General features: G+C 43.1%; 2 protein-coding genes across 2 annotated transcripts; one reads left to right on the forward strand and one right to left on the reverse strand.

Annotated features, from left to right (window-relative positions):
- The first annotated feature begins 2953 nt into the window (after positions 1 to 2953).
- LOC112080534 (adenylyl cyclase-associated protein 1) lies at positions 2954 to 13038 on the forward strand. Its single transcript, XM_024146322.2, has 13 exons — positions 2954 to 3102; positions 5627 to 5728; positions 5981 to 6081; positions 6216 to 6293; positions 6651 to 6794; positions 7197 to 7282; positions 7439 to 7544; positions 8291 to 8465; positions 9961 to 10136; positions 11075 to 11198; positions 11288 to 11370; positions 11958 to 12101; positions 12219 to 13038. Exons 2-13 carry the CDS (start codon positions 5629 to 5631, stop codon positions 12300 to 12302), a joined length of 1401 nt encoding a protein of 466 aa, XP_024002090.1. The 5' UTR covers positions 2954 to 3102; positions 5627 to 5628; the 3' UTR covers positions 12303 to 13038.
- Positions 13039 to 13707: 669 nt separating this feature from the next.
- LOC112080535 (palmitoyl-protein thioesterase 1) lies at positions 13708 to 19177 on the reverse strand. Its single transcript, XM_024146323.2, has 10 exons — positions 19089 to 19177; positions 18271 to 18392; positions 17363 to 17472; positions 16752 to 16879; positions 16403 to 16473; positions 16192 to 16294; positions 15865 to 15955; positions 15602 to 15700; positions 15417 to 15488; positions 13708 to 14124 (listed from the first exon to the last, which is right to left on the reverse strand). The coding sequence occupies exons 2-10, from the start codon at positions 18383 to 18385 to the stop codon at positions 14002 to 14004; spliced, it is 912 nt and encodes a 303-aa protein (XP_024002091.1). The 5' UTR covers positions 18386 to 18392; positions 19089 to 19177; the 3' UTR covers positions 13708 to 14001.
- Between the last annotated feature and the right edge of the window lie 147 nt (positions 19178 to 19324).

Consider the following 19324-nt stretch of genomic DNA (forward strand, 5'->3'; position numbering starts at 1 on the left):
ACCAGACCCGATGAAACTGGATTATCAGTAAATTAAAATCAAATGTTTTAATTTGTCCACCTTTTTTTGTTGTTGTCAAGACTCCCAAAGTATTTTAGGTTTATGGCTAACCTAAAACATCTGCAAAAGTCTTGTGACCTACCCTAAACATATCCTGTTTATTCCCGTCACAACAAGTCTAAATAAGCCTTTAGCGCTCTGACCCAGGAGAGACCAACTGTGACCCATTTGAGAAAACAACACTGTAATGCAGGGTTTCCCCAAACTCGGTGCACGTTTTGGTTTTTGCCCTTGCGCTACACAGCTGATTTCAAATAATCAACTAATCATCAAGCTTTGATCATTTGAATCAGCTGTTTTGAATCAGCTTAGGGTCCCGAGGATCGAGTTTTGGAAACGCTGCTGTAATGGCATACGCTACTACACAGCTATCTATTCTGTTGCCACTTACAGATTTCATTCTCTTTTATGGCTGACCATTACGGWCTGTGGTTTCCCTTTAGTGCTCCATAACACTAATTGATGAGATAAAGCCATCTTAGATGATGATGGTCTCATTTAATGTTATTCCGCCTGCTTGACTTTGATCTCTCTATAGACTAGACCGGGTGCAGTGTGTAAGTCTGTTTAATCACCTCACCACTAAGTGTTGACTTAACGGCTTTGAATACCCAGTCAGTAATGAGATAGAGATGATCTAATACTTTTGTATACTTTTTAGCCAGTAACTCTGAAAGTAGTGCTCACTAGCCAAAAGTGGTCTCCGAAAATGTACTGTCACGTGCAGATGTGTGCACCACAACATTGCTCACTCTGCTGCATCTTGCTAGCTGTCACTCAAATGGTGAGAGGCTGAAGCTCATTAGCTAGAACTCAAATTGCTAGGGGGCTGGTCCACATTGGGGAAACGGCTAGGGATTTCTTGGCAAATTAAGGTAAAACAGTAATTCTGCTCAGAGATTATGCATGTAGGAACTCCACATTGACACATTCAAACCAGAGGTTTAGAGAAAATTTACAAAATATTTAAGTAGCTGCCAAAATTCCAGAGCATGCATGTCTTTAAATCTAACTCACATCAGAGATTGAATGACGGACTAACAAACATTGGTGCTTGAGAGTATCAATGCCACAGTCTGATCACTGACTAAATGGATGGATGGACGGATTTACAATGAGTTATTTGGATGCAAGGGGATTTGTAGACCAGTCAGTCTGCATAGTCGCTAATGCCAGTGGGGTAAAAAGTCGTTTTTGGGTTATCTGTACTTTACTATTTATATTTGACAACTTTTACTTCGTTACATCCAGGCTGTATCACATCCTCCGTGATTGGGAGTTCCATAGGACGGCGCACAATTGGCCCAGCGTCGTCCGGGTTTGGCTGGGGTAGGCCGTCATTGTAATTAAGAATTTGTTCTTGTTCTCTGACTTGCCTAGTTAAATAAAAATAATAATTCCTAAAGAAAATAATGTACTTTTGAATACATACATTTTCCCTGACACCCAAAAGTACTCGTTACATTTTGATTGCTTAGCAGGACAGGAAAATGGTCAAATTCAAGCACTAATCAATAGAACACATGGTCATCCCTACTGCATCTGGCCTGGCGGACTCACTAAACACATGAATATTTTTTTAATAATGTCTGAGTGTTGGAGTGTGTACCTCTGGCTATCCATTGAAAACAAGAAAATTGTGCTGTCTGCTTTGCTTAATATAAGGAATTGTAATTGATTTATACTTTTAATTTTAAGTATATTTTAGCAATTACATTTACTTTGATACTTAAGTATATTTAAAACCAAATACTTTTAGACTTACTCAAGTAGTATTTTACTGGCTGACTTTTACTTGAGTAACTTTCTATTAGGGTATCTATACTTTAACTATGACAATTGYGTACTTTTTCCACCACTGGCTAATGCTCTCAAACACTGCCATTATTTCAGTTGTGTGTTGCGATCCCCTCATCTGAAACAGCAACTCAACAGAGACGTGTTCAGACGAGAATTAGGGGTACACTGTGTTTAACTATTTCACACACCACTTGCAACYAATGTTTATTAACCAATTGCTTGCCACTCATGAAAATACTAACGCCAAGCAAAMCAGTTCATTAAGGTCATTAATGGCATCCTTTCACTATCAGGTGACTGGCTGTGACACTGAATAAATATATTTGATGGCCATTAATAATGGCAGCCTATGCTGCGAAGGGCAGTGGGGATTTATAAGCTGGATGTGTGTTTCTGGTTGACTGGGTTTGAAACCGGGTTCAACAAGACTGTTGGCCAATAAAAAACATTTCAAAATAAAGCTGATTATCTCAATGCCTTCTGAGTTTAGACCTGACCTCTTCAGGTTAAAGGCAAGTCATCACTCTGCAGGTCTCCTCTTCACAATGACCTGTTATTGGTGGCATCAACTMACTGAATCCAGGTCACAGCACCAATGTGACTGTCTGGGTTTGAACTCGGTTGTCTGTACACCACAAGACTGTTAGCCCACTGATATAAAGCCTAGGCATTGCTTCTGGCCAGGGAGCTAGCGCAAGCCTTCAGGTCTCACTGGCAAGAGCATTAATCAAGCAAGTGTGGTTGACTGAACCACCTCCATTATATAGGTACTCAAAACTGGCCCCAAATTGTGCTGACAGTCAAATTGTGGTGAGGCTGAGGGGTAGAGCGAGTATGGACGTCACATCAGTAGGCCTACCCTACAACCAGACGCTGATATACAGTATGATATAATGAGCAATGTATCACAGTTATAGGGCATCGGGACATACAGTGTTTGGAACAATGACAGATGTTGTGAATTGCAACTGAGACCAGAAAGTGGGAGGAAATGTTTAGTTCAGAAGAAGAGGAAGGAAAGATGTTTTGTGTTGTCTTTCAGTTATCTTCACTCTCTTCTCCTTATAAGGGAAAGGAATGGTTGCGCGAATAAGGGCGGAAACGCCGCGCGGTGACAGCTGGGAACTGCTACACTCATACAGGAAGAATAAGCAGAGCAGTCAGTCCGCTAGCTCGGCACTCTCCCATAGACAATTGACGGTGATTAAATACCTAATCAGTGCTGCTTGTCCAAGTTAGCAGGTAAGGATGACGTTTATAACTCTTTGGGCATATGCTACCTTATTTTACTCCTCCTAAATTGTCTTAGAAGTGCACACTAGTCCGTGTCATAATGCGCCTCCGACTCCATTGCATTGATCATTCAGAAATTATGATTTAGCGTGATGCAAGGTAGATTGCTGGCTGATGTCAATTTGAAGTAACAAGACATTATTCCATGGTTGCAATATTTTGATGCATTGAATATTTCAATCCAAATGTGAAGTGATTCATTTTTGCAGACTAGTGTAACAAGGGAGGGGTGTGCAAAAAAAATACAGGAAATGCTGAAACACAGAGGGACGGGAGTATTTTTGCCCATTAGTATTTTGGTCGAGTTCGGGACTCTTATCTGTCTGAATAAATCGTTAACTGGTAGTTGTTTACTTTGCTAACCAACCTTTTTCATGTAAAAGGGTTTATTCATTACATAAACCGTTCACGTTACAGTTTAAGAACCGAACGAAACAAAGCTAGAMTTTCTATTGGACAAATTCAGGTAGGTTCATCCCCGTTTCGTTTGCTTCCGTTTAAGAAACGTTTTGCAACAGAATCGGCATAATGAATACGCCACAACTAACCTCAGCTGTTTCGTTGTTGCTTGCTAACTATAGTTAACTACCTCGGCCGAGTCCCAATATCATTGTCATCGGCTTGTAAAGATTAGCAGTGCTTCGCTAGCTACCRAGCCATGATAGCTAGATGGAACATTGGGCATCCCAAAAAAACTGTGTTTGGCTATGGATACCGGTAGGCACAAGACGCCGGGGTATATTTGCCCTACTTATTCCTTACTAAAGCAGAAATGACCTGTTTTKTATTATTTATTTTTATCCCAGACTAGAACACACAGCAGACTGCGCCTAAGTGCCTTTTCCCTTTATGTCTGAACGCACCTTAACCGCGCTCTACCCGAGGCTGTTGGCGACTCCGAGGCTGCACAGCCTTTGGAAAACAGATGTTTAGCTGCAGTTTGCAGTAAGACTTCTTCCTACTTTCCAAGTGCACTTTAAGCACTGTTTTCTAACTGTCCATGTAAGCAACAAAAGTTGACCCATCCTGCTTAACCACAGGAGCAGGCCTTGGTTGAGGCATGGCACTGACATGGCAACAAGGAAGTAAAATAAAAGTTGAACTCAGGCTATATAAGGGCTGGTGGACCCAATCTTCCAAGCACAGGCCTAGCCCATACATGTAGGTCAAGGATAGGTATGGTGTGCAGTGATGTCTATCCCCATGGGGACAGTTTGGCTGTGACTGCATACATAAAAACACATAATATATCATGAATGACCTCCAGACCTGTCTGCTTGACCCCTAGCACCTTAATAGTAGAGCTAACCATTTTTCTTAACATATTTCCAAAGCATGAGTTAGTGTCTCTGAGGCAGCAAAATGTTATGGACATCTAAAATGAAGACTGCATCTCTGCCCGGCTTGGCAGCACAAACATTTGCAAAGTGACAAGCAAGTAACCGGATGGGAAACGCAGATGGCTGATTATTACTGGTCTCTCTTAATAGTTAATGTCATGGTGTTTGCCTATTGCCATTGTCATCTGCTCCCCATAAAACAAGTGGGTCTGCATGTATTTCTCAAACATGAACAAGACCTTGATTTAGAGGCTGAAATGTTCATCTCCAACCAAATCAAAAGCCGTAGAATCATTTGGTGGCATTTAGCATACCCCTGCCCTATGTTTACAAGCAACATTTTGCTCTGGGAAAGTGAATGCCGAGGGGATTATCCCAGAAGAATAGAGCGACATGGATCCACTGTCATTAATGGGGTGAGGTCTTTGTGTTTCCACTCAGGTGACAGTACCTGACACTCACTCAGATGAACAGGGGATCTGGTTTCTGTTATGCAATGTCAGCCTCTAGGTCTGGGGGGGGGGTGCACTCGTGCAAGGGCATTTCACAACAGTAGAGATCTAACACTTACCACTTTGTCAACACAGAGGACTGTTGTTGAGAATATATAGATTTAGCTGTGTGCGCTAAGCCTGTGTAGTTATGAGTGGTTACTTTGATGTAATATGGGCCGGGTATTGGGAAATGGGAATATCAGGGAGGGAAGGGCTGTCTTATTACCTGCATACCTCTACTCAGCAGGTCTTGACATGTCCGCCAAACCCATTCCAGGCCTCTTTTTTATTTTTTAAACCACACGTTGGGTTAAAGTAAAACATTGTTTTCCCTCTTTTTGTTGTCAGTCCAGTTGTATCTATGGCTACAATCTCAGATTTTATTGGCAAAATTGCACTATTTTTAATAGACAGTGTATGACTTGACGGAATGACAAGATATAGGCTAACATGCTGAGACATGTAGGCCTACTAATGCAATTGAAACTTTAAATGAGCAGCCAAAATGGTGGGGGAGAATCTCCCCATCACTAATTCTGCAGTCAAACCCACTTGCTGTCAATGACTGCTCGTGATACTTTGTTAGTAAACAAGCCGTGACCACTGAACCCCCTCTGCTGATGTGTCGTCTCTCCCCAGGAATGGCAGAGTTGGCAAGTCTGGTGCAGCGGCTGGAGGTGGCTGTYGGTCGTCTGGAGGCCGTGTCGGGTGATGGAGGTGGCGCTGCTGTCGGCTCTGGGGGTAACCTGGAGTTTTCTGTATTGTAGCCCATTTCACACAAACATGAATGCTAGAAATCATGGAAAGACTGAGATGGAATTGCGAGTCCAGGTCCTAATAATGCTAAAGAAAGGTTTACAGTACCAGTTGTCATAGTTTGTTTTGTCTTACATAAATGGAGGTGAAATTAAAACATGACTCGCAAGCAGAACAAACATAACCCATAAATGTTGGTATCTGACTTGTCTCCCTGTTGCCACCCATTCCTTGCAGTTGTGGCAGCGTACGTGGAGGCCTATGATGGCATCATCACCGGATCTGTTGGCCAGTACATGGCCCTCAGCCAGCAGATAGGGGGCGACGTCCAGAAGCATGTAAGTTGAATTGCACTACAGGGGAAAAGTTGGTTAGGAATGCTCATCACGTCTCCTGTCATGCTTATCAGTGGATGTGTAGGATACAATTAACCAAACCTGGATCTTTTCTAATTTCTCCCCGCCTCTCTCAGGCGGACATGATGAAGCAGGCGTTCTCCTGTCAGAGACAGCTCCTGGTTACCTCCTCCTGCTCCCAGAAACCCTCTGATGTGAGTTGGTTCATCCATCATCAATCCCCTTGACCCTCAACATGAGTTTTCAGCAGAATACGTCATTATTTAGATCAACTGAACAGTGGATATACTGTAATTGTCTCATTAACGGATGTATTGGCAATGAATCAGCAGTGTAGCAATTGGGTCAACTAATTCCAATCCCATAGCATGGTTTCCCTAAATGTTTCTTGCCACACATTATCTCATGTAATTAATTGCCTTTTTACTCATGCTATTCCACCCTGGTTGACACTTAGATTATATAATATTTTGTCATCAGGCACAAACACATTTGTTTCTTAGCATCTCTAGGATGTTATGATTTAAGTCATGGTTGTTTTCCCTCTATAGGCATCCTTGACTGCTCTCCTGGCCCCCGTCTCCAAAGTGATCCAGCAGGTGCAGACGTTCCGCGAGCAGAACCGCTCCTCGCCCCTCTTCAACCACCTCTCGGCCGTCAGCGAGAGCGTGCCTGCCCTCGGCTGGGTCGCCATGGTGAGGGAAGGGAGAGGAGGGGCTTGACATTTCCACCGCCACCAGTGTGTGTGTGGGGGGGGGGGGGCAGTGTGTAATTGCCGGAAACAAACACGTCTTTCATTCTGTAGAAGTCTGAGACGGTTGTTTGGCAGTGAAATTTTCAACAAAGTTCGTCTAGCAACAGTGCATCATTGTTAAAACTCTGGAATTATAATTATAATTTTGATGAATGAATATTAATGAGAACTTCTGCATTGTAATCTGATGAATAATGAACAAAGGCAAACCTAGACTTTGGCATGCCAGTGGAAGCAACATTAAAACCCATTGTAAGCCATCACACCAGCTGTGTCCACACAAGCTCTGTTTGAAGAGGAGGAACTCTCCTGCAATGTTCTTATGATGTGCTTGCTCTTCCAGGCTCCTAAGCCAGGTCCCTATGTGAAGGAGATGCAGGATGCTGCCCAGTTCTACACCAACCGGGTTCTCAAGGACTACAAGGAGAAGTAAGGACTCTGCTCTCTGTCCTTTAACTTTTTTTCTTACCGCCAAGTTCCCTATGTAAGCTCCACACTCTCATAGTTGGATACTGTATATTTTCTTCATCCTTTGGTCTCCCTCTTGTTGTGTTCAATTCAATTGCCTTGTGTCCTACACCTTAGGGATCAGAAGCATGTGGACTGGGTGAAGGCCTACCTGTCTATCTGGACTGAGCTGCAGAACTACATCAAACAGAACCATACCACCGGACTGGCCTGGAGCAAGAGTGTAAGTCCTTTAACTTTACTATCTCTCTCCTCACGTCAGTACAGGACGGATTCACTTTATCGGCTTCAACAGACGTAGTGCTGGGGGTGATCCTAACCGTTACCATAGGAGTAAAATAATGACATGGGCTTATTTAGGAAAGTGGAACGTTCTGATTAGAAACGTTCTAATTGTGTTTATCGAACATGCGTGAAGATCTGTCATGTGGAATATGGAATCGTCAGACTGGGCTCTGTTTGACTGTTCTATCAGCACAGAACTAAACGTCACACTCGGTTGTCAAGTGTTGTCTTTGGATTTATGTGCGATAAGAGGGCAAAGGTAAAACCACCGATGTGTTTGTTACTCGTCAGCCCTTTCCTATCTGCACAATTCAAACAATTGTGCCTTATTGAATTAGACCAAGTTGTTACGAGCAGGAAATGACCATGTCTGGGCATGTGTGTATAACCAGGAAATGACCATGTCTAGGCATGCGTGTGACCAGGAAATGGCCATGTCTGGGCATGTGTGTATAACCAGGAAATGACCATGTCTAGGCATGCGTGTGACCAGGAAATGGCCATGTCTAGGCATGCGTGTGACCAGGAAATGGCCATGTCCAGGCATGTTTGTGACCAGGAAATGGCCATGTCTAGGCATGRGTGTGACCAGGAAATGGCCATGTCTAGGCATGTGTGTGACCAGGAAATGGCCATGTACAGGCATGTGTGTGACCAATGTGCTGTGTGTTTCATCCATCCCAGGGTCCAGTGGCCTCGGCCTCTGCAGCTCCTCCTCCCCGCGCCGGTCCTCCTCCCCCCGGACCTCCTCCCCCTCCCATGGACTTCAGCGGGTCGTCTGGCGGTAGCGGAGACCAGGAACCAGACACCCGTAACGCCCTCTTCGCTTCCCTCAACAAGGGAACTGACGTCACCAAGGGTACGTGTCGAATAATGAATCCTCAAAAGTTCTCAAGAATCAGAAGCTCAATTGTTTAAGATGTACTTTGAAACATACAGAGTTAACTTSAGAAAGAGTCAATCTCAATGTGACTTACTTGGTTAAATAAAGGATAAAGACAATGTGAGAAGCAGATTGACCCCAGCCCTTAGATTCATTATCCAGGGCCACCTGTTGTGTAAATTTGATTTGATGAGCTGAATATAACAGGTGTAATATTTAAAAAAACACGAACACAAGGACATTACTTTTTTATTTAARTAAGCAAGTCAGTTAAGAACTAATTCTAATTTACAATGACGGCCTACTCTCAATAACAATAACGAGGCTATATACAGGGGGTACCAGTACCGAGTCAATGTGCGGGGGTACAAGTTAGTAGAGGTAATTTATAAAGTGACTATGCATAGATAATAAACAGCTTATAGCAGCAGTGTAAAAACAAAGGGGGGGGATCAATGTAAATAATCCGGGTGGCTATTTGATTAATTGTTCAGAGGTCTTATTGCTTGGGGGTAGAAGCTGTTAAGGAGCCTTTTGGTCCTAGACTTGGTGTTCCGGTACTGCTTGCCGTGTGGTAGCAGAGAGAACAGTCTGACTTGGGTGACTGAAGTGTCTGACAATTTTATGGGCTTTCCTCTGACACCGCCTATTATATAGGTCCTGGATGGCAGGAAGCTTGGCCCCAGTGATGTACTGGGCCGTAAGCAATACCCTCTAGCGCCTTACGGTCAGATGCCGAGCAGCTGCCATACCAGGCGGTGCTGCAACCGGTCAGGATGCTCTCGATGGTGCAGCTGTAGAACTTTTTGAGGATTTGGGGACTCATGCCAAATCTTTTCAGTCTCCTGAGGMGGGAAAAGGTGTTGTCGTGCCCCCTTCATGACTGTCTTGATGTGTTTGGACCATGATAGTTTGTTGGTGATTTGGACACCAAGGAACTTGAAACTCTCGACCCGCTCCACTTCAGCCCCGTTGACGTTAATGGGGGCCTGTTCGGCCCTCCTTTTCCTGTAGTCCATGATCAGCTCACATTGAGAGAGAGGTTGCCCTGGTACCACACTGCCAGGTCTCTGACTTCCCTATAGGCTCTTTCATCGTTGTCGGTGATCAGGCCTCCCACTGTTGTCATCAGCAAACTTAATTATGGTGTTGGAGTCGTGTTTGGCCACGCAGTCGTTAGAGCGTTGGACTAGTAACCGAAAGGTTGCAAGATCGAATCACCGAGCCGACAAGGTAAAAATCAGTCGTTCTTCCCCTGAACAAGGCAGTTAACCCACTGTTCCTAAGCTGTCATTGAAAATAAGGATTTGTTCTTAACTYACTTGCCTAGTTAAATAAAGGTAAAATATATATTTTTTAAATGTCTCACCCAGCTTACTGTATGTTACTCTGATAATAGCATCAGGTAAATGACTAAAATGTAAATATTTGTGTTCCCCCATCTCGTACCTTTATTACTTTATGTCCCAAGGCCTGAAGCACGTGCCCAAAGACCAGATGACTCACAAGAACCCCAACCTGAGGACTCAGACCGGCCCGGTGCGCACAGGGCCCAAGCCCTTCACTACCGCCAAGCCGGCTGTCACCGCCGCCGCCTCTCGCAAGCTGCCCCCCGTTTTGGAGCTTGACGGCAAAAAGTGGAAAGTGGTGAGCTGGATTGTAAAAGTAGTGTAGCTTCAGCAGCGGGGGCATGGATGGTAGAGCCAGAGAGAAACAAATAGACTGACAAACAGGCCTGGAGAGCTTCATCAGTGCACCACATCTGCTTCTCTGACAGTCAGTTCCTCCTATAGGAAAAAGGTTCATCTCTAGGAAATGTTCTCTCTCCACAGCCCCTTAAAGTAACTGTCCAGTGAAAATCTCACTTCTTTTAAAGTTCTTATTTTGTTAATTCATATCCAAATAATGTTGTTGACTCATCCTATACTTGTATCTGTGGCCAAAGCATAAATTGGAGAAAAAATCATTTTAATATTTGAAACCAACCTTTAAAAAAAAAATGCTATTTCCTCATAAAGGATGATGTAAAGGATGATGAGCTGGCCAATCAGCGGTCTACTCGCATTAATATTTTTATTACCATTATACGCCCACCTGTTTTTGGGGTACGCCCACACATTCCAACACCGAAAGGTGCTTTCTAACGTACTTAATTACCATTGTTTGGAAGACTATTTGACTCATATTTTAATAAGTGATTGTTGATTTTTCATACATCTGGAAACAATGGACAGTTACTTTAAGGACTTAGCTGTGTTTCCCAACAGATGCAACGTGGAAGTGTTTCCAAACAGTGGTGTGCATGACTCCATGTTGTTTACTTGGTGCACCCAATTTTAAAGGCTATATATGGGTCATAGTAAACCCAGTGGTTTATAAATGTTTGTACTATCAAAATATCTACTATATAAGCAGAGTTTCCACTACAGTGAACTCATGATGGGTGTATTTCAGGTAAGTGGGCTGTTGGTTTTCCGCTGAAAACTGAATGCACAGGTTTAGCACGCACTGATCACGACAGCCCCAAGCCAGTATATTTTCTCCCTAACTCCTAACCGCTCTCCCGCCTGTGTGATGACCTATAGGAGAACCAAGAGGGTGCCCAGGGCCTGGTGATCAGCGACACAGAGCTCAAGCAGGTGGTCTACGCCTTCAAGTGTAACAACAGCACCCTGCAGATCAAGGGCAAGATCAACTCCATCACTTTAGGTAAGGGCCGACCCATGTTCCTGTGCCCGCGCGTGAACAAATTAAAAGGTCAACGAAGGGCATTTGTTAATATGATTCCTTTCTTGCAGACAACTGTAAGAAACTGGGCCTGGTCTTTGACGATGTTGTGGGCATTATCGAGGTTATCAACTGCAGGGACGTCAAGGTCCAGGTGTGTATTTCTAAAATGGATTAATGCGGAAATGGACACTGTGTGAAAAGGCCTGGTCATTCAAAGGCAATGGACATGGCGATATCGCACAACGGTGACAACAGAAGATCATATCAGCTTTTGTCTCATGACCATTTACATATTAAAAGTCTCCAATGCGACTGTGGCCGTGACATTTGCGGATTACTTTTCATGTTTTCCAAACTGTTGTGGCTGTTTTATCTATGCACAGTACCCAACAGAGATTATTTAATCATAGTTGATTCACTCTTAAAGATGCACTATGCAGACATCGCTCTGCCATTTCCTGGTTGCTAAAATTCTGATTTCAGTTTGTGACGAAACAAGCAACTTTAGTGCAAAGAATCATTGTACCATCTAAACCGCTGGTGTACAAAACCGAAAGTATAAGACACAAAAATATAACTTAACGGGAAGCATAGAAATTGCATACATGGAGCAGATATACGGCTTCTTGGACTCTTTCAATGAGAATGACATATCTATAACTCGCATTTCTTTGTGAATTTGGTTGGGTTGCCCAAAAAATGACACATTGCAGCTTTAACCCTATATGGTGTGTTCAGGTCTTGGGCAAGGTGCCCACCATCTCCATCAACAAGACTGACGGTTGCCACGTGTACCTGAGCAAAGATTCGCTGGAGTGTGAGATCGTCAGCGCCAAGAGCTCAGAGATGAACGTGCTGGTACCTGGTAAAGACGGAGAATATGTGAGTACATCTATGGGAGAATTTGGGGCGTCTAGTGGCACTATATGACAACGTAGTAATACGTGTTATGTGGAAATGTTGATGATAAACTAACATTTTCTCCTTTGTCTCTCTTAGACTGAGATCCCTGTTCCTGAGCAGTTCAAGACTSTCTGGGATGGCAAGAAGCTAGTCACCACTTGTACAGAGATTGCTGGATAGAGGGGCAGCCAGCACTCGTAACAGCCTCCCCTTTGCAAATGCCTACCTGACTGATCGACCATCTAACCAAACCACAAAGTAGACTGAGATGCCAACCTAGCCCAATTGTTTTTTTTTCTATCCGCCAATCACAGCTTTAGCTGTTTCTTCCTTCAGCCAATGAGAGGACTGCTTGCTTTATCTGGAGCGTTCCTTCAGCCAATTGCAGGGAGCAGCTTGTTATTCGATTTGGTTATCCTCATGGCCAGTGAGCGCATTCAAATGAGTTTGCCAACAACCAGGATCATTTCTGATTTGATCTGTACATTCCAGCAAATGATAAAAGCCTTGCTCCCGCTATTATGTTTATTTCACACCTTCTCTGTGGTTTTAACTCCTATGCCAATCAGGCTATGCTTCCTGTTTCCTTCAACCAATCATTTAATAGGGTTTCCGTTTCCCCTCTGGTCAGGGGGGGGCAGGTGTTTAGGGGTCGAAGGTTTGTTTCATTTATGCAATTCATCCGTGAAGCACATGTACAACCAGCCCCTCTTTACAGACGACAATGCTATCATTTCCAACTTTGACGACGTTATTAACATTTCATAGGGATTGATTAACTATGACACATGTCATCGCTCTTAAATCGGTGAAATGAAGAGTTGCGTGCAGGATCACTGTCTTTAAAAATAAAATAAAAAAATACAATCAAAATGCTGAAAAAAAATATTGAAAAATAAAAGTTTAGTTCCCAAGACATTCCCTTTAGCATTTTAAATGAACATTCCATATTATTGAGACATATGGAGGTGAACGGCGGCAAAGAAAGAGGGAGAATGATGGAAGTATGTGGTGAGTGTGACTTCACTTCAGCACAAGCTGGAAGTGAGTGGTTCTAGAGATAGACAAACATACTCTTGGAGAATCATTTTTGGCTAAGTTTGGGGTTACCTCCCTTAAGCTCTGAATGACTGTTGTAATGATCTGTATAGACATTTCTTTTTAATGCTAGAGTTGTCTTAACTCCACTGTCGCCATCACCTACACATCAACCCACCCAGCCACTCTTGTCTACAACATCTGTGGTTATCCTGTTGTAGCGGTCATGCTCTGTGGCGTTTCGTTCGCCTCTTTATTTTGGTCAAATTCAACATTTTGCTCATCAGTACTGGAGGAAGACAAATGTTGCAATAAAATAATAAATCAGTCTTGGGTGATTTTTCTCCATCTGCTTCAGGCTAAATATGGAATGAGGGGGAGGGGATTTGTGTGATGTGCCCTTATGTTTTTAGCTAATTTTCCCAGAAAGCCATTGTTTACCACTTTTCACAAGGAGAGCTGGGTAAACCAACACTAGTGAATATTAGCCCAGAACCAGTGATTATCTAACATCATTAGTTTGTTATTTACCATTACACACACTACCTTAAGTTTTATAACGTACATTTTTATTCCAAAATGGCGCTAAACAAAAATTATCAAATGTAAWCTTTAATACACGTCCCCCAATTAGTCCATCAATGCATCTCTGGGAACCAACTAAGACTAKATTTTCAGTGGTAGTACATTAAATGGGTAAAATCAGGGTTTTAAAAATCATATGTTGTGCATTAGATTCATCAGCAGGATGGTATCGATATGATAGGAATGCACAGTTGTGCGATAGTGCAATAGTTGTGAGCATGCTAACTTGAGTCAGAGTGTAGATAGCTAGGTGTATTTAGCGCAGGTAAGGCACTAGTTTGGCGTTGAACCACTCCCTGGTGAACTGGAGGTGATCTCCTTCTGTACCCAGGAAATCCAGCTTTCCAGCTGCATCCATCGCTGCCAGMCCAAGACGATCCTGAAAATATATTCAATGTCTCAATACAATATCACATACATTACAATATGAGTTGAATACATGAAAATACTCTACATGGCCAAAAGTATGTGGACACCTGCTAGTCATACATCTCATTCCAAAGTCATGGGCATTAATATGGAGTTCGTCTCCACTTCTGGGAAGGCTTTCTGCTAGATGTTGGAACATTGCTGAAGGGGACTCCATTCGGCCACAAGAGCATTAGTGAGGTTGGGCGATTAGGCCAGGCCCGCAGTCAGTGTTCCAATTCATCCCAAAGGTGTTCGATGGGATTGAGGTCAGGGCTCTGTGCAGGCCAGTCAAGTTCTTCCACACCGATCTCAACAAACAATTTCTGTATGGACCTCGCTTTCTGCACGGGGGCATTGTCATGCTGAAACAGGAAAGGGCCTTCCCCAAATTGTTGCCACAAAGTTGGAAGTACAGAATCGTCTTGAATGTCATTGCATGCTGTAGCATTAAGATTTCCCTTCACTGGAACTAAGGAACCTAGCCCGAACCATGAAAAACAGCCAAAGACCAATATTCCTCCTCCACCAAACTTTACAGTTGGCACTATGCATTGGGGCAGGTAGTGTTCTCCTGGCATCCGCCAAACCCAGATTCACCCATCGCACTGCTAGATGGTGAAGCATGATTCATCACTCCAGAGAATGTGTTTCCTCTGCTCCAGAGTTCAATGGCGGCGCGCTTTACACCACTCCAGACGACGCTTGGCATTGCACATGGTGATCTTAGGCTTGTGTGAGGCTGCTCAGCCATGGAAACCCATTCCATGAAGCTCCCGACAAGCTGATATTGCTTCCCCGGGCAGTTTGGAATTCTGTAGCGAGTGTTGCAACCGAGGACAGACGATTGTTACACGGTACATGCTTCAGCACTTGGCGGTCCTGTTCTGTGAACTTGTGTGGCCTACCACTTCGCAGCTGAACTGTTGTTGCTCCTAGACGTTTCCACTTCACAATAACAGCACTTAGAGTTGACCGGGGCAACTTTTGACGCAGAAATTTGACGCCCTGACTTGGTGGAAAGGTGACATCCTATGACGGTGCCACGTTGAAAGTAACTGAGCTCTTTAGGAAGGCCATTCTACTGCCAATGTTTGTCTATGGAGATTGCATGGCGGTGTGCTTGATTTCTTTTTTGTCAGCAACGGTTGTGGCTGAAATAGCCGAATCCATTAATTTGAATGGCTGTCCACATACTTTTGTATATACTGTATAGTGTACATGTCTGTGTTTGAAGATGAGTAAACATGATGTGGGTTTTACCTCTTTATAGAGAACACTCTCCTGAAGCGTCTCGGTCTCTTTTGCCTGACCCGTTTTCAGAAAACCAAACCACTATGACAAATAGATTGTATACAAAATACATATTGCCTATTAGCATCAGTAATTACAGTGTAGGAGGAGGACAGTGCATCAAGAGAGGTTGTCACAATGTGTCCAGTATTTACCTCAGTGTCAGCTGGATCCACAACACTGTCCTGCAAGAACTTGACCATCACAAACTTGTCCAGCAGCTGGAGGTTCTTCTTGTAAGTCTCGTTCACCACCTGTGGGGTGAAAGGCAGCAGATGAATTGAATGGAATTGAATTGGAATACAGCGATGGAGAGTTCTCAGGAGAATATTGAATATAAACAGCACTGTATGAGCAATCAAATAACAACGTCGGATTCTGAAAATATATACTAACACCATACTAGAGCCATACTAACCCGCTCCTGATTGATATCAGCCAGGAAGAGGCTGTGTTTTTTGTACAGGTCGTCGTTCAGTGGGTCGTGCCAGTACTGTGCCTGCACCAAGCTGATAAAGACACAAGGATTCCAAATGACTCACTGGATAACAACCACACAATACACAAAGCCCTTTCTCTTTGTACCTCGTCTCAAAATGTACAGTAACTATGTCATAACATACTGTTGGATATATACATCTGGATATTGCTGATTCGTCTCAAACATAAGAATTGCACTCTCTGAATGAGTTGAAATATAGTCTACACTCACTGGTTTTGAGTTGTAAATCAATTCTACACTCACTGTTTTTGCACAATATCGGTGTAGGCTCCTGAGTTGAGTTTCTTGCGAATCCAGTCACAGATATGGGAGCTCTCTCCAGGGCATTTAGGGAGACCATACACCCCTGCGAATGTGGAGAATAGGATCATTTCAAAACTGTCAGGAAGTGAATGAAAGACAATGAAAAGAGACAAGGCAAGGGATTATGTCACTGTTGCCATGGTGCCGTTACCTTGTTGTTGTCCCCCAACAGAGATCAGGGTTTTCATTGGAGGAGATGGACAGCGCTGCGCCACTGCCCTCCTGGGGTGGGGGGGTGGGGGGGTGAAAAGGCAAAGAACTGAGAATTACAGCTTCTTGTCTCGTGTATAAAGTACTTTAACCAGGTGATGGGCAACTCTGCAGGCTTTTGTTCCACCTCAGCTCTAAGACACCTGATTTAACTACATTGGTTGAATAAGTGTGCAAGTGTTGGGCTGGAATCGGCACATACTGCAGCTCTAATTCATGTAAAAACAAATTAAACATTCAAAAAGCATCCTGAGAGGCTTTGTGAGTACGGACCCAGAGACACTACTTACAGGAACTGTCCTCCCTGGGAGAAGCCCATGGCATTGTAGCCATCCTTCAGTTTGGGATCCTGGGCCAGCTGGCTGCACACCATGGACACCTGCTCATTGACATCCATGAAGAAACCATTCTCTGTGTCCTGAGGGGTAGATATGAGGATGTTCATGTTGGGACAGTAACAATGTTGACAAACAGAAACACCACATCTCAACAACAAAAAAGGTCAAGGGTGAGTGATTTTAGCCTGCAGGGGCTGGCATGGATGCAGGCTTTTGCTCCAGCCACACAGTAGGGAAAGGGGATACCTAGTCAGTTGCACAATTGAATGCATTCAACTGAAATGTGTCTTCTGCATTTAATCTCTGAATCAGAGATGTGCGTGCGGGGGGTGCCTTAATCGACATCAAATCTGCAGAACGGCAGATTTTTCCACCTTGCTGGCTCGGGGATTCAAACTGTCCCAACACTCTTAACCACTAAGCTACTTGCAGTAATACACCCAATTCTACTTATGAAATTCCATCAAAGCTTTCATTAGTAGAATCAGGCTTGGCTGGAGCAAAGGCAAACATTCACACCGGTCACCACAGGGTATAGCTGTCCACCACAGATTGGAAAGTACCTGACTGACAGTCTTGCCAATCATTAGTGACAGGACGTCAATTCCAGGGATGGTTTCCTCGATCATCTTCTTTATGGAGCCCATGCTGAGAGGGTTGCAACAGCTGTCTCCTATGTAGACACCGAAACAAGAACCCAGAGTCCCCATATGAAGAGTTTCATTCCAAAATGCTATATATCCATTTTCAGAAATGTTGGTAAATTTGCTTTTGTTGTTTCAAGAAATTATGAAAGAGATTGGTTTTTTCACTATCTAATCATTGCACGGTGTTGTTCAATGACAGACAAATGGTGTTTTTTGCTAAATGTTACATATCCACCTCACTCTCAGAAAAATAAGTAGTACTAGGATTTACACAGTAAAATGTAACAAATAACTTCAATTTTTTTGATAAAGAACTGATACATTTGTGACATATTTGAAAAATATATTTTGGTATTATTCAATACAGTAATATGAGCCTGTATGTAAATCATTTACATTTGACATTTGAGTCATTTAGCAGACGCTCTTATCCAGAGCGACTTACAGTAAGTGCATTCATCTTCAGATAGCTAGGTGAGACAACCACATAACACAGTCAAATGACAGGATACGAACATTCCATTCCAGCTAAACAACGCATATAAAGCATTTTACAACAACAACAAAAACGATGAATCTAAAAATCTGAGAACTCAAAATCAATAAAATAAAAAAACAAAATGTGAAAAATTGATTGATATAGAGTTTTGGGTGGAAAAAAACTATTCATGTACACTAACTGCCATATCATGACTTATCTAAGGGCCACATGCAAATATAGGAAGTGGTCATCAGTTGCTTATTTTGCTACTCTGCCAAACTGAGAAACACCACTGCTGTACGTGAAACATGATGTTGTTGCATTATTCATCTCAAGTGCTTACCCATTCCGTGCCACAGAACCAATGGGAGGGTGGCATTGTCAGATCCATGTACTGGGTTTAGGGCAAGTAACAGTAGTGGACCAGCCCCGAGGAGCAAGCTAAGAAGTGTGGTCATCTTGAACCTTGAAATGAATGTAACGAAGAGGACCAGACAGTTAGTGAACTAACAATAAAACAGTGTGAGTGTGATGTTTTTTGATGGACATGTGTTCAAATATGTTATTTCAACAGCCTGGCCCTGCCACTTTGTTTTTTAAACTGAGTGATGGGGCTGGGGAAATGTATCTTCTCTCAGATGCATAGACGTAGCAATGAATGCAAGGACTGACAGATTATGCCTTTAAAGCTGCGATTCTTGTTTGGTATGGGGTTTTACGTGTTGTCAAATCATGAAATATGGCTGTGTGAGCTTCACAAGAACAAAACAAAGCCAGAATGAACAACAATTACCCATTTTCCCAAAAGGTCTGACTGAGTCTATGACATCTTTGCATATCATGTGTAACTATGGGGAGGCAGGTAGCCTAGTGGTTAGAGCGTTGGGCCAGTAACTGAAAGGTTGCTAGATCAAATCCCCGACAAGGTAAAAATCTGTTATTCTATCCCTGAACAAGACAGTTAACCCACTGTTCCTAGGCCATCATTGTAAATAAGAATTTGCCTAGTTAAATTTAAAAAACTAACTAGCTACCTTACTTTCATAACAAACCAGTTAGGTTTGCTACAACAGCATAGCTTGACAGTTGGCCTTATCTACATTTCTGGCTGGTCGTGTTTCACAGATAAAAACGGAAACTACACAATAAACTGCTACTTACTGTTCAGGAATCACCACCACTGAGCGCAATAACTTGTTACATTACAAACTAATGCAACCAGGAAGGAACTTGGGAAATAACCATCGATTTCCAAATCATACGGGGGCAGCTTGTTACGCAATGTGTAAACTAGCTGCGTTTATCTTGTGCTGTAGACTTAAGTGCAAATGAATATATACAGTCATTGGTGCAAATTCATAATCGCGTCACCGAAGAAAACAACTTTTTGGGGTCAT

The sequence above is a fragment of the Salvelinus sp. IW2-2015 genome, unplaced genomic scaffold (genome assembly GCF_002910315.2).
Source record: "Salvelinus sp. IW2-2015 unplaced genomic scaffold, ASM291031v2 Un_scaffold16369, whole genome shotgun sequence".
NCBI lineage: Eukaryota > Metazoa > Chordata > Actinopteri > Salmoniformes > Salmonidae > Salvelinus > Salvelinus sp. IW2-2015.